The sequence below is a fragment of the Chamaea fasciata genome, unplaced genomic scaffold (genome assembly GCF_029207755.1).
Source record: "Chamaea fasciata isolate MVZ Bird 193981 ecotype frontalis unplaced genomic scaffold, bChaFas1.0.hap1 SCAF_15, whole genome shotgun sequence".
NCBI classification, from domain to species: domain Eukaryota; kingdom Metazoa; phylum Chordata; class Aves; order Passeriformes; family Sylviidae; genus Chamaea; species Chamaea fasciata.
In genome coordinates, this window is record NW_027094100.1 from 5867174 (window position 1) to 5880501 (window position 13328).

The 13328-nt window shown below is 46.6% G+C and overlaps 1 protein-coding gene and 1 long non-coding RNA gene across 3 annotated transcripts in view; one reads left to right on the top strand and one right to left on the bottom strand.

Moving 5' to 3' along the window:
• FNIP1 (folliculin interacting protein 1) overlaps positions 1–10368 on the top strand; it is a 64794-nt gene extending 54426 nt beyond the window's left edge. For both annotated transcript variants that reach the window (XM_066197053.1, XM_066197054.1), the window contains 6 exons: positions 544–713; positions 2019–3444; positions 3788–3956; positions 5676–5873; positions 6211–6326; positions 7118–10368. In XM_066197053.1, the coding sequence (XP_066053150.1) occupies positions 544–713; positions 2019–3444; positions 3788–3956; positions 5676–5873; positions 6211–6326; positions 7118–7196 (2158 nt within the window). In that variant the 3' untranslated portion in view covers positions 7197–10368. The remainder of the gene's footprint in view (positions 1–543; positions 714–2018; positions 3445–3787; positions 3957–5675; positions 5874–6210; positions 6327–7117) is intronic.
• Positions 418–4894, bottom strand: LOC136297254 (uncharacterized). Its single transcript, XR_010723117.1, has 3 exons — positions 4848–4894; positions 4027–4494; positions 418–504 (listed from the first exon to the last, which is right to left on the bottom strand). It is a non-coding gene; the product is annotated as an uncharacterized lncRNA (long non-coding RNA).
• Positions 10369–13328: the final 2960 nt, after the last annotated feature.

Consider the following 13328-nt stretch of genomic DNA (forward strand, 5'->3'; position numbering starts at 1 on the left):
CATTGCTCTCAAACCTTAAATCATTTTAAAATGCCACTAAAGAACTGCTGTGCTCATTAGTGCTCACTCACCTCTCTGGCCTCAGGCCCCAGCTGTGAGCAGATGCTGAAAATTCATCCATAGTCACAAGTCTTAAGGGTTTGGGATCTGCTTGGAGCACAGGGGCCACAGAGTGCCACTGCTTTCTTACAGTGAATGAAATAAATTGGTTTTGAGATGTTTTCAAACATAAAACTTGCAAAATAGGAAGTCTCATAATTATGGCTAAACTGAGTGAGATGCCACAAAGTTAAAATATTTCATTTTACTTTAGATAGGTGTTCTAAAAAAGAACACCTATTTAAAAGTTCTTTGCAAGGGTGGGAGGGAGGGTCCAGCCACCCTTTCTCTCACCAAGGAACCAAGACTGAAGGGATGACCTCTGCGGATTTTGTCAGGCTCTTTCTTTAATCCTTGATCCATGTAGGCTAGAGCTGCTGTCAGTTTAACATCTTGAATGTGTGTCTGGAAAAAAAAAAACAATGTTGAACATTTTGCTTTCAGGTTTTTACCAGCCTTGCTGACTGCAGTGCTGACTAACCACCTGGCCTGGGTCCCCACTGTCATGCCCAATGGCCAGCCACCCATAAGAATCTTCCTGGAGAAGCATTCTTCCCAGAGTGTGGACATGCTGGCCAAAACTCATCCCTACAACCCCCTGTGGGCTCAGCTAGGTATGTGGCAAATTCCTCTAAACCCCCAGCAGCTTCACATAAATGGGGGTGCATGAGGTGGGGTTTATGATGCTTGTTACTCCTCTCCCAGGTTATTTATTTTTTAATACAAAATGAGACAAAAGTCTGTTTCAAGCTTAGTGGTGGTCACTGTATTTTTTTAAGCTCCAAGTTTTTAAGGTATTATCCAGTATAAAATGTTAGCCAAAAAGTAAAGCCCTGTTTAGTCATCTATGTTGGGTCCCTTAAGGCCACCTGCTCTGGTGCTGGTGGAGGATTCCAGGCCTCCTCTGGTCCTCCTCCTCCTGTAAGGAAAACCTGCTTTTATTTTTTGGGATGCCACTATCACTAAACCTCATTCTGGAAAGAGAAGATCAAGAAAATTCATCTTTTGATCAAAAGTGAATATACTTGTAATACAATGGGGTGATGCAGAACAGGAAGTCATAGCTTGGCAACCCCCAGGGAAGGTCTCAGAGCGCAGTCCGCGGTGTAACCGGTGACACTGTCTGATAAATGCCCAGTAGAGAAGAGCAGGTCAGATTGTCCTGCTCTGCACACACACTCATGGAATTTGATTAGGGGAGGGAAGGAAGGTTTTGGGAGGTTGTCCTGTTCTTGTACAGGTGGAATGGCCAGGGTGTTGGCAAGAAAACCTGATTTCAGGCCTCATGTGACTTGAGGGACCCATTGTGGTTAGTGTGGGCTTCAAAAGGACTCCTTGTCCCCTCACCCCCGCAGTCATGCGGTGCCCTAATACCTCCAGAACACACAGGCACAGGCACTTCCCCAGGTGACTCAAGTACAGCCACAACACCCCATCCAACCCACAGCAGAACTCAAGGGGGGCAAGAGAAGGAGGCTGGCTTCAGCCATGCACCTGCCGTGGTCACTTTTTGTCCTCGTTCCTGGCATAGGTTTGTTCCCTTCACAGCTTTCTGTTGTGGGTAAAAGTCCAGCCTAGTTTCCAGACTCTCCAGGGTAATTGGGCACAGATGCCTCCTCTCTCCCATGGCTGTATAAGGATCCCAGGAGATGAGCCTCCAAAGCTGGAGTGAGGTGGTGTGAATGCTCCCTGATGTGTGAGATCAGATCCCTGACCAGTGGCTCACCTTACAGATGATACCAACAGCACCTTTGAGATTCTCTTACAGAAAACAAAATACAGCATAGCTGTTGTAATTCTACTGCTTTAGTATTTCTCTCTTGTAGACCTGGTCCTTGAAAACTGGCCCAACAGCTGGCTGTTAGAAGAACAAGTTATTGCAAAGATGTCAAATAATTGTGTGTTTCATCCTGTCCTAGGTGACCTGTACGGGGCCATCGGATCACCTGTGAGATTAGCGAAAACAGTCGTGGTTGGCAAAAGACATGACCTGGTCCAGAGGTTGCTTTATTTCCTCACTTACTTCATCAGATGCTCTGAACTTCAAGAGACACACCTTCTGGAAAATGGGGAAGATGAGGCCATCGTGATGCCTGGCACTGTTATCACTACCACGCTGGAGAAGGGAGAAGTGGAAGAGTCTGAGTATGTGCTTGTCACAATGCACAAGAACAGGGGCAACTTGCTTCCCACTGAGTCTGAAGAGACGAGAGCTCCCAACTGCAACTGTAAATATTGCAAATGCCCCATTTCCCTCGCACAGAACATAGAAGGTGTTGCACAGCAAGAGAGAGAAGACCTGCAAAGCACTCCTAAGGTAGAGCTGGAATCTTCTTCAGATGAGAACAGAACCATCGTTCCTGAGGATGGCCAGGAAGATGCTGTGGATGTGACACAACCAAGGCCCTGTCTGGACACCAAACTAGAGACTCTGGTGTGCACAGGGTCAGCTTCTCCTGAGAAATGCATGGGGACAGAATCCTGTTTGGTGCCAGCAGGCAGCCCGTGGAGGAGCGAGGAGGCCCTGGAGGCGGGCAGCCAGGCGGGAGGCGGGACGAGGAGCGCCGGGATCGCTGTGGAGAAGAAGCCGCCCGACAAGCTCTTCATGGACGCGTTCCCGTGCGGCGCCGCCGAGGCACAAACAAAGGTGACTTTCCTCATCGGAGACTCCATGTCACCTGATTCAGACATCGAACTGAGAAGTCAGGCAGTAGTGGAACAAATTGCCAGGCATCACAGCCCGCCAGCAGCGGAGGCAGGAGTGTCTGCTGATCAGAACTGTGAAGCTAAACAAACTGTTGAGGACCAAAATAGAGACTGTGGGACAGCTGAACCCTTTCCTCAAGTTGCTAGTGTGCACCAGAGCTGGAACCCAAACCCATACAGTGCTGAGAGCATGAGTCTGTTTGATGAATATTTCACTGATGACAGTTCAGTTGAAACCCGGACTGCTGATGATATTCCAGGGCAAGCAGCTACGAACCTTCTTGCTCACAACAGTAGTTTAGAATTTTCTAAAAAGCTGTGTACAAAGGCTTGCAAACCACCTAGTGAATTTTGTAAATTTATGGACTCTGTTCGACAAGAGACCTACAAAAACTGCTTTAATGAGCAGGACCAAAGAGAGAAAATCTCTATTCGCGTCCCCCATGGGGACAGAGAAAACGTAGAGAAAAAAGTTGCCCCGGGAATTGATTGGGACATTCCAAGAAATGAGAGTTCAGACAGTGCCCTGGGTGACAGCGAAAGTGAGGATACAGGCCATGATCTAACTAGACTGGGCAGTAACTACTATGGAGGAGAGCAAGAAGATTGGGCAGAGGAATATGAGATTCCCTTCCCTGGGTAAGTACTGTTCAGCACTAACAGAGCCTAAAAAAGATTGAGCCTCTTCTCATGTCACGTATTTGGAGGACTGTAGCCTAACTTGGCATCAGGGGGTGGAAAAGTGTCTCTTGAGCTTGCTGGTTGTTGAGGAATATTGAGAGATCAGTGGTCTGGAAAAAAATACTAATGGTGTATTGTGATCTTGGCGTGTATTCTCTGCTTCCATGATAAGCTGACTGCAAACTTTTTTAAAAGTGCTTGACTTCAAGTTAGAAGAGGTGAAAAAAAATAGAAATGCAACCTCTGTAAGCTGAATTTGCTGTTTACTGTTGTACATCTCTTTGATACGCCTTTCTTGCAGGTCAAAGTTAGTTGAAGTCAACTCTGTCCAGCCCAGTATTGCCAATTTTGGAAGATCCTTACTAGGAGGCTACTGTTCATCTTACGTCCCTGACTTTGTTTTGCAAGGAATAGGAAGTGATGAAAAGCTGAGGCACTGTTTGGTGTCAGATTTGTCTCATGCTGTGCAGGTAATTAAGCTATATTTGGTAAATGCATTTCTCACAGTAGGGAAAGATAAATGTTTGTGAAGGTACAAACCTGCTGGAAGTGGAAATATTTCCTGTCGCTGCTCCTGTCAGATTTCTCCAGTCCCAGGTCACCAATTTTTTCTCCTCTCTCAATTAATCTGAAAAACGTGGACATTTCACTGCAAATCCGGAGCACAAAAGATCAGACTCCCACTGAAGCCAGCTGGGAGGCTTGTGCCCTGGGAAGATGGATCTCAGTGCTAAGCTGTAGCATTGTCTCCTGTAGGCTTGGCAGCTGATGGTTGTGTCCCCACAGGACAGAGTTACGTTAAACAAGCCCATATGCTGAGGTTGTGCCTCTCTTCCTGGGCACAGAGTCCTTCTGCAGGGGTGCAGGAGCTCCCATTGCTCCCTCCTCTGTCCCTGCACGTCTGACCAACGTGCTGCTGCTGGTGTGGCTGGATGTGTTCTCCATCACAAATGCTCGGTGTTTTGGAGACATTGTGCCTTCTTTAGGATGGTAGTCCATGTGTCTTCACTGGAAAAGGAGAAACCAATGTAAAGATAATGGTCTGAAGGGAACTCATGCTTCTGACATGTTGGAGGATCATCTCTTCACAACAGTTTTTCCCTGGATGAACTGGGGCATGACTAGGAAGTGTGGTGTTGCCTCCCCCTTTTAGCAGGAAAGAAGTACAGAGCAGGCTGTCAGCGAAAGTGTGACATCTGCTCCCATCTAGTTTATTCCCCAGAGAATAAGGAAAACCAGACTGGTGTTTTTCCAGGCAGCCACTTCCCTGAGACCTTCCAAAAAGTCCCCTTTTCCCTACTTCTCACTTTACAATGTACATTAGACCTGCAGCCCTTCTCTGCATGCTTGTCCCCCCCTACCTTGTGCCCAGCCTGACAGGGGATGAGTTTTGCTCCCTGAGTGGTTGTTCCAGGGGCTTGTTTAAGCTGTTTGGGAAATGTTACTGAATTTCAGGTGAGAGAGGCAGCAATGTAAGGCACCTGCTGCTGTGGCACAGATGTGCCTTGAAATAACAGCCCGAGAGAGATTTTTATGCTAATCTTCAGGTAGAACAGTAACTGCATCCCAGTGCCTGTGTGAAGCCCTTGCTCACTCTTTGGAAGCAGATAATTGCTAACAGTTCAGCCTAGAAAATTTATTAGGGAAGGACAGTGGGTTTCCAAATACTCCCTTTTTGGAACCCTTTTTCGTGGCTTTGGAGAGGTGGAACACCAGCAGGGGGGAATGGCAAGGCACAGGCTTGGTTCCTGACTCCCTCTGCTGGCCTCCCGTGAAGGAAAACCAGTGACAGCTGGGAATAATCTGGCCTCGTTAACACAGCCGTGCTAAACAGCAACTTGGATTTTTGGTGCTTTCGGTTTTAGGAGTTTAAAATACACTTTAGATATGTCAGAACTCTTTATATCAAATACCAAAAGATGTAACTGTCAGCCAGTGACACGCTGTAAAGCCTGTGAGAAAAGATAAAATAGCCACCATCCTTCTAAGACTGTGCCTTGCTCACAAAACCCCTCTGGTTTAAATGGATGGAATGGCGTGTGGGCAGATGTATTTTAGGTGAAGCACTGTCTGGGATGCTCTCCTGCTATCCAGCAATGCTGTCCTGCTCTCCAGGATGGTGAAGTTTTGTGAAAGGACTGCTGTCATTTGTCATTCTCAGGGTTCTGCTCTTCATTTTTTGTTCCTAGCACCCTGTTCTGGACGAGCCCATTGCAGAAGCTGTCTGCATTATTGCAGACACGGACAAATGGACGGTGCAAGTGGCCAGTAGCCAGAGAAGAATGATTGAGAATAAACTAGGAAAAGAAGTGTTAGTCTCCAGTCTCGTCTCCAACCTGCTTCATTCCACTCTGCAGCTTTACAAGCATAATTTATCTCCAAACTTTGTAAGTCTTAATGGAAATCATGAAGGTGATGGTTTTGAAACACCCTTTAACTTCACAGGTTAAAGATGTGTAAGGCTCTGCCTAGTGTTTGTATTCATAGCCAGTGCCACTTCTGGTGTAGCTGTTTGTGATGCCTATTGAAATGCCATTCTAATCAAAACAGCTGCCTCATTAATTTTGATTTAACATGTAATCAAAGGCTTCTGCTCAAAAATGAAAGCCCTGCCAGTGAATATCTCACCTAGACACGACCACGGAACAGTGAACAGGGGTATGGGATGTGTGCTTTCTGGTTTGGTTCTGTCCTCTCCCTGACACAACTCCCTTTGCTTTTTAGTGTGTGATGCACCTGGAAGATCGGCTGCAGGAGCTCTACTTCAAAAGCAAGATGCTGTCTGAGTATCTGAAGGGCCAGATGAGAGTCCATGTCAAGGAGCTGGGCGTGGTGCTGGGGTACGGTCACAAACTTCTCCCAGCAGTGTTACCCTGGGTGTCCTGGTGCCACACTCTCCACCTGGGCTTGTTCCTAAGCACAGCAATATGGATTCCTAAATGGGACCAGAACTCCTAAGTTACTCATGGCTTCAGGCTTCTCCTTAGCCATTGCTCAATGACAAGGATCCCCCAGCGTTTCTGTCTTCCCTGTGGGCAGGAAGATGGGCTCAGCACTCCGGAGCTTATCAAACTCCCTTCTTAGCTGAACATGGGGCACCTGATTCCTCCAGGCTGACTTTCCCTACATGGCAGGAAACACTCTCTGTGTCATGTAAGGCACATAATACCTCTCTGTGGGTGTGGGGCATGGGCAGAGGAGCTATTTCAGGGGTGTTTATAGGAAGGCTCTGAGTATGTTTTGCTGCAGAGGAGTACAGGGTGAGCAGGAAGGCACACAGAGCACGTGTGGTGCTGGACATGGCAGCTTTAGCTGGTCCTCTGCTCCTGTGCTGTGTCCCCCAGCTATTACTCCCTTTACTCTGAGGTTAGGCAGGAATTATGCTTCCCCCATCTGCTTCCTCTGCAGTTTGTTGGCCCTGTTAAAAACACACCAGACAGGTGGGAGCTGCGGCAGTGCTGACACTGTGGGAGCAGGCACATCTGGGGGGGTGGGAGGAACAGTCTGGCAGCTGCAGTGTGTAGCCCATGGCCCCAGCGCTGGGGCTTGAGCAGCAGTGTGGGTTCTGACACGTGTTCAGCCCAGTGACGTTTCAGGTTGGATTAAACATGGCTCTTCTGCTTCCCTTCAGGATTGAATCCAGCGACCTCCCCTTGCTGGCAGCTGTAGCGAGCACTCACTCTCCGTACGTTGCCCAGATCCTGCTTTAAAATGCCAGAGGCCGCAGACTTTGACTTTTTGCCTCTCTGGAAGCAAAGTGGAAGACAACTTGTTCTGGCTCCTTTCTCTTTGCAGCAAGTAAAACAAACTGCTAGTTGAGCTGCAGCACCTCCATATATGACTGCACAGTGTGCAAACAGTTGGAGACTTCTCCTCTCCCACTTGGCCATTTATAAAAAAGGATAAAGAAAGGAAAGAGGAAAACTGAGTAAGCCCAAGATTGCCACCACAGAAAAGTGGAGATTTTAGCAAAGCTGAAGAGATGCATTTTTAGCAGTTTCTGCCATGATGGCTGGCTGTGACTTATACTGGGGAATGGAGGAAGAACTGCTCTGGGAGATACGTGATGCCATCACCCCTTACAAACTGAACAAGAGAGCAGCTGCCTTCAGCCAGGCTTCAGCTGATGAGGATCACGTTAGGATCTGTAATTCTCAAGCTGCAATGATTTGTAAACGACTTCTACTTTTACACATCATAGCCCAATTCTGAATACTTCCCAGAGGAAGAACGGGGCAGGGGCCTGGTTTGTTTTTTTTTTTTTTTTTTTTTAAGAAGCTTATTAATAACAGTCAGCTGCAGAATTTATTTATGATCTTTCTCCTGGGAAGAGGAAATAGTGGGGGACAGAGGGCGACAGGGGGAACGGAGGAAGAGGCCAACAGACAAACTAGCGATGGAGATTCTTGGCTGGATGCTGTAACCAGTATTAAGTGTTTATAATGTTTAAATGTTGCTTTATACTAAATGATGCTTTTCTTCCTCAACGTAATCAAAATGTTAAAAACAAAAATAATCTAAAGAGAACGTTGGCTGAAATTTCCCCGTGGGTTCCCCAGAATGACATGACAATTACCTCTAACTTTTTTATGATCTATAAAATCTTGGACCATCATATTCTTTTTACAGCAGTCAGTCAGCTATTGAAATAATGAACTAGAAATAATTGTACCAAAGCACTGGGGACAAAACAAGTAGACTATTACCCTTAATTGCTCAGGTAACTAATTGATACATTTTTTAAAACCGTTCTACAAAAAAAAAAAAATGAACATTGATTACACCATAGTGTAGTAATATCCAAATTATTTTTTGACAAATATACCCTTGCTGCAGATGACTCTAATCCCTTTTCTACTCACTTGTGTAATTACCAGCAGGAAATGTTGTTTATTTTATTCTCAGCATTTCTCTTTTACTCAGCCATCACTGGTTTGTCATTGTATATACAATAGCTGTACGAGTAGCTGATGGACCCAACCTGGTGTAAGTAATGTAAATAGACAGTGGGAGGTGGATTATGTTTTCGAAGGCTCTACTACCTCAGTTTAACTGGACACTTCATTCTAGGCTTTGCTTTGCATATTTGTCCTAGCAGCCAATTAATGTTGCAGATTTTTAGCTTCTGTTTTCATCTGTTAGGTTTAGTATATTGAAATCCATGGATTATCCACACAAGTAGGAGACACATATTCACTTGGTCGCTAAACTCTATAAAATTTCTACAAATACGTCATTCTGTAATCATCTTTTCAATAGTACAGCACGCCTGCAATTGTTGTTTGCAGAGTTACTTTAAGTACAAATCTCTTTTAACCATTTGATAAACTTGAAAAAAATAGGAGAGATCCCTGCCCCACCTCTGTCCGTGACAGAACTCTCCTCCCTTCCTAATCTGGGGCCAGGATTCACCGGGAGTAGTTTTTCAGTACTACTTAAAATCTGTCACCTAAAACTCTGTTCCAGGGAGATCTACGTGGCAAACCCACTCCTCCCTTCCATGTAGGACTGAGTCTACATCAGGAAGTGACCCCAACATTAATACAGGCAGTGTCATTGGAAACTCTTTTGTATATAAAATCTGATGCTGACTGCTGCAGGGGAAAACCTCGTGTTTAATATGTGATCCAAGGATTTGTTTCTCCCATTTTTCAGATGTCCTTTCCTTGCCACACAGTTATATTACATCTGGCTTTTGGAATGAGCACAAAACAGGGGCCCAGTTGTGTAAACACATTTCTAATGAAATATAGGATTGCACTCAGAACATGGATGTTTAACTCTTTGCTAGGATATGTGGCGTAGGCAGTAGTTAGGATACCATGTCGTGCACAGACTGGCAGCAGTGACCTGGCGGTGTCTGTGCTGCTGGGGCTGGCAGAGGAGGGTTCCTGCCTGTGCCTTGGGAGGTTCCACGGGTGAGTTCACCCACAGCAGGTGCCCAGAGAGCTGGGCAGCTGCACCCTCACCCCGGCATCCGCCGGCACTGTGCTCATAACGATCCTCACAGGAGAATACCGCTCCTCGTTATTGCACAGATTGTTGGGGTCGCTTTGAAATGGGTTTGACTCTCCAGAAAGGCCCTTGCACGGCTTGCAGTGAGTGTGAACACGAGAGGAGAAGGAGGTGGCTGTTGGCTGGCACCTTCTCTGCTGCCCTGTGCCCAGCACCGCCCGGTGGTGGCGGCATTAATGGTGTGTTCACTCAGTCCCAGGCGGAGCAGCCACAGATGCAGCGTCCTCGTCATCCTCCCGCAGTGGCAGTCCCTCCCGGCAGGGCAGCACCCTCCCCACCTCCCAGCACTAGTGTGGGCAGAACACAACCAAAGCCCCCGTGTGATGGGAAGTTTTCCTGTGAGTTAACTTTTTGGGTACGTGAACAATGTGGTACGTACGTCTGTTCGTTAAATAATACGAAAAGGGATTTTTACAGGATATAGCATTGACTTTTTAAATGTATCACGATTCTTTTATGTGAATAGAAGACTAATGTTTTGATTTCTTTTTTCCACTATTCCCAATCTCCATTATTAACATGTCTTAATTTTCTGGCTGAAACCTAAGTGTACTAGGCACACAAATTAGCAAATTTGATTTTGTTGCAATTGGCAAACACTGGGCTGCTAAGAACAAAAAACTGTTAAAAAGAACAGATTTTACACCTTGCATATGTTTTCCCTCTTAGTTCTTAGAGATGTTTTATGACAATTTTTTTCTTTCTCTAAATTATTTAGATGGTGGTACTTGTAAAATGCTGGGTAAAATGTACATACTTGTTATCTCTTCTGTTTTTGTATATATTTCCCAAGATGTGCTCTTGTATTATAATAACCATTCCCAATTTTAGGGGAAATTTGTGCAATAAATACAGTATGTCAGTTTAGTTGTGGTACCTTTTGTGTCCTTTTTTTGACACATGCAATGAGTCTGTGGGTGAGTAAGCCATCTCACATTTGACACCTGTCTCCTCTCAGATGCCCATTTTGAGGCATTGATTCTGGCACTTGGCAGTGCTGCAGCCATTTAATTTGGGGTCTTGTAAGGAATTAATTGGTTCAGATAGGAATTTGTGATTGAACTTGCTGTCCCTTCAGGTGTGAATGTTGTTGGCCCCCTGAAGGCAATAGTGAGATGGGAGGGAGGTTCTGATCCTCTCTCCCTGTGCTTGACTTTGTGTGAGGTGAACAAACATAAGCAGAAAGCCATTGTCCTCCAGTGGTTCATACATTCATTCCTAAAGTGACCTGCAAAGAATTTTGTCACACAAGTGTTTGCCATTGTGTTTGTCATAGTATTTGTGCCCATCTGCCTGAGTACAATCCCTTTTCTGTCTCTCTGGGCTGCTGCACAGGAATGAAGGTTATTCGGGAGTCTGTGTAAGGTTTTATTAAGTCTGAGTTCAAATTGTGATAACAGTGCTGCCAAGAAAAGTGACGTAATAATCATACAACAGGAGAAACAATTAGGAAGATGTAGCAGAGTGTACAAATGAGGCTTTGGAGCATCTGGGTTAAATAAGGTCCTGGGTTCTCAAAGAATGGAAAAAGTACAAGCAGAAGACAGAACCCTTTGCGCAAAGCAGCTGCATCTTCTATTTCTGGTAAATGCTCTGTGGTTTCCTGCCCTGGTGCATACCTGCCCCAGGTGCCCCTGCCACATGCAGGGTGCAGGATGAGCTGAGGGACGAGCTGAGGTCAGTGTCCCCAAGCCCTGTCTTGCAGTGACCAGCTGCTGGGTAGGGAACACTGCGGGTCCCACATCCAGCACAGCCAGACAGCACAGGAGCCTTCTAGGATTTCCACTGGCACCTGCCAAGTCCTGTCCTGTAAAAGGATGCCCGAGATGGGAGTGTTTGGAAGAATGGAATCTGTCCTCTCTCAGAGGAATGAAAGTCACAGCAACTGACTCTTGGGTGCTTAATCTGGTCCTGTAACACCACCACGAGGCTTCCCTGTGTGCAGGGATGGATTGCTCTGACTCTGCCTTCTCTGTTGGCATCCCAAGTCACACTGGATCAATGGCTCAGGGCTCTGTGTGGGCGAGTCAACAAAAGCAATTAACACAGGATCCCTTGCCTTTTCACACTGGTAACACAGGGGGTTATTGCTGGCCTGGTGTACTTGTTCCATGAAGGATTCACAAGGCAGAGCCTGCAGTCCCACAGCAGCACTGAAGGTGTCAAGCAAGCAACTCCAGCAGAATCTGCAGCAGGAGATGCTCAGCTTTAGCTGGGAGCTCTGCCATGGAACACCAGAGATGTGCACTGTGCACTACCAGACCTCCTACAGGACTTCTTTGGCCGAGTGCACCTGACGGAGGGCAGAGAATTTTGTGTTACCAGAGGGGATGGTCATGGGGTGTCCTCCTGATGGGGATGGCAAGAGTAGCTGGAGTCATGTGTCTGCGTGGGTGTTTGGCAGCGATGATGTGAGCAGTAAATTCAGCAGTATAATCACTGCAGCATCCAGAAAATGCTGATGTTAATGCCCAGAATTGATTTCCTTTTAAACTTTCCTGCTAGACTGGGAGATAGCACTTGCTAGCCAATATTTTTAATGTATTGATATTCCTTTTCTGTAATTCCCTTAGTTTTCTTGAAACAAAAGCGAGAGCTAATTCACTTAGCTGGGGCAAAGACAGGAACGAATCCACAGGCACTCGAGTACCATGGCGTCTCTCATCTCCCACACTATTCCCAGGGGTCTGCAGAAGAGGATATGATATTTTTTGTGTGGCTTAGAGCAGAGTAACCACAGGACAATTTCTGGATCCAGGGGTGGGAAGCAGTTCAGTGTGTTGGTTGCACAAAAGCACAGAGCTCCTAACAGCTCTCTGCTGAACTGCTGTTGCTTTCTTCTCTCTTAAACATTTATTGTTAAAAAATAGTGGCCTTGTAGTTGGAGGTAAAAGCAAGCAGAGAGCCTGAAGATACACATACCTTCTGTGTCTCCGTGCTGCAAGGAACATCTCTGTTTATGTGCTGCAGCATGCACATTCTGTTCCAGCCATGCCCTCATTTATTTTGTAGTACAGGAGCAGTTACAGGCTTTGCACACCACCCCTGCAGCCTTCTTGTCTTCCCTGTGTACAATAGGATCACCTTCGCTGTTGCTGCAGGCAGATCTAAATACACCAGTGCTTTGGGTTTTGGAAAGCGTTGCTGGTGCTGGCTGGAGATGCTTCTTTACTGGAAGCAGCGCTTTTCTGTTTTGACTGCCAAAGAAACACAAGTTCAGATCCTATGGGATCTGTCCAAGCTTTTGGAGCAGAACCTGATTCCCCAGCAGCAGCGGCTTTGCTTTGCGAGTCCTGTGGCAGAGGAGCTGGAAGTTAAATCATCTGTGCCCAGGGTGTCTGGGAGCTCTCCCAGAGGGGTGGGTAATTTCTCTGTTGCTGTAGTCAGTGGGAAGGAACAGACATTGCAGGACAGGCAGCTCAGCACCGAAAGTGCCAACATGGAGCATCCCGTGGGGCTGGGGGTCCCCACAGGAACCTGGTGGAACAGCTGGCATAAGGAGTCGTGTTGGAGAAGTGCTGTGACTCTCCTTCCACCGAGGGACCTCTGCAGGGCAGCATTTTCTGCCTCAGCAATCCCTGCTGGCCTGCAAGGCTGGACAGTTGTGTGGCCTCTGGAAGTGAGCAGCTTCATGTGAGCCATCACCTAAATGTCACCCGCCTGGGTCTCGCTCAGGCTCTCTGCTCCCTGGCAGCCTGTCTCCTCCTAGAAGCATAGTAGCAGGAAGCAGCATGTTACTCCCATGTATTTGTTTATTTTCATGACCAAAAATATTTGTGCAGCGGCAGAATTCGATTTCCAAATCTCTGCGTGTTCCAGCTGTTTGT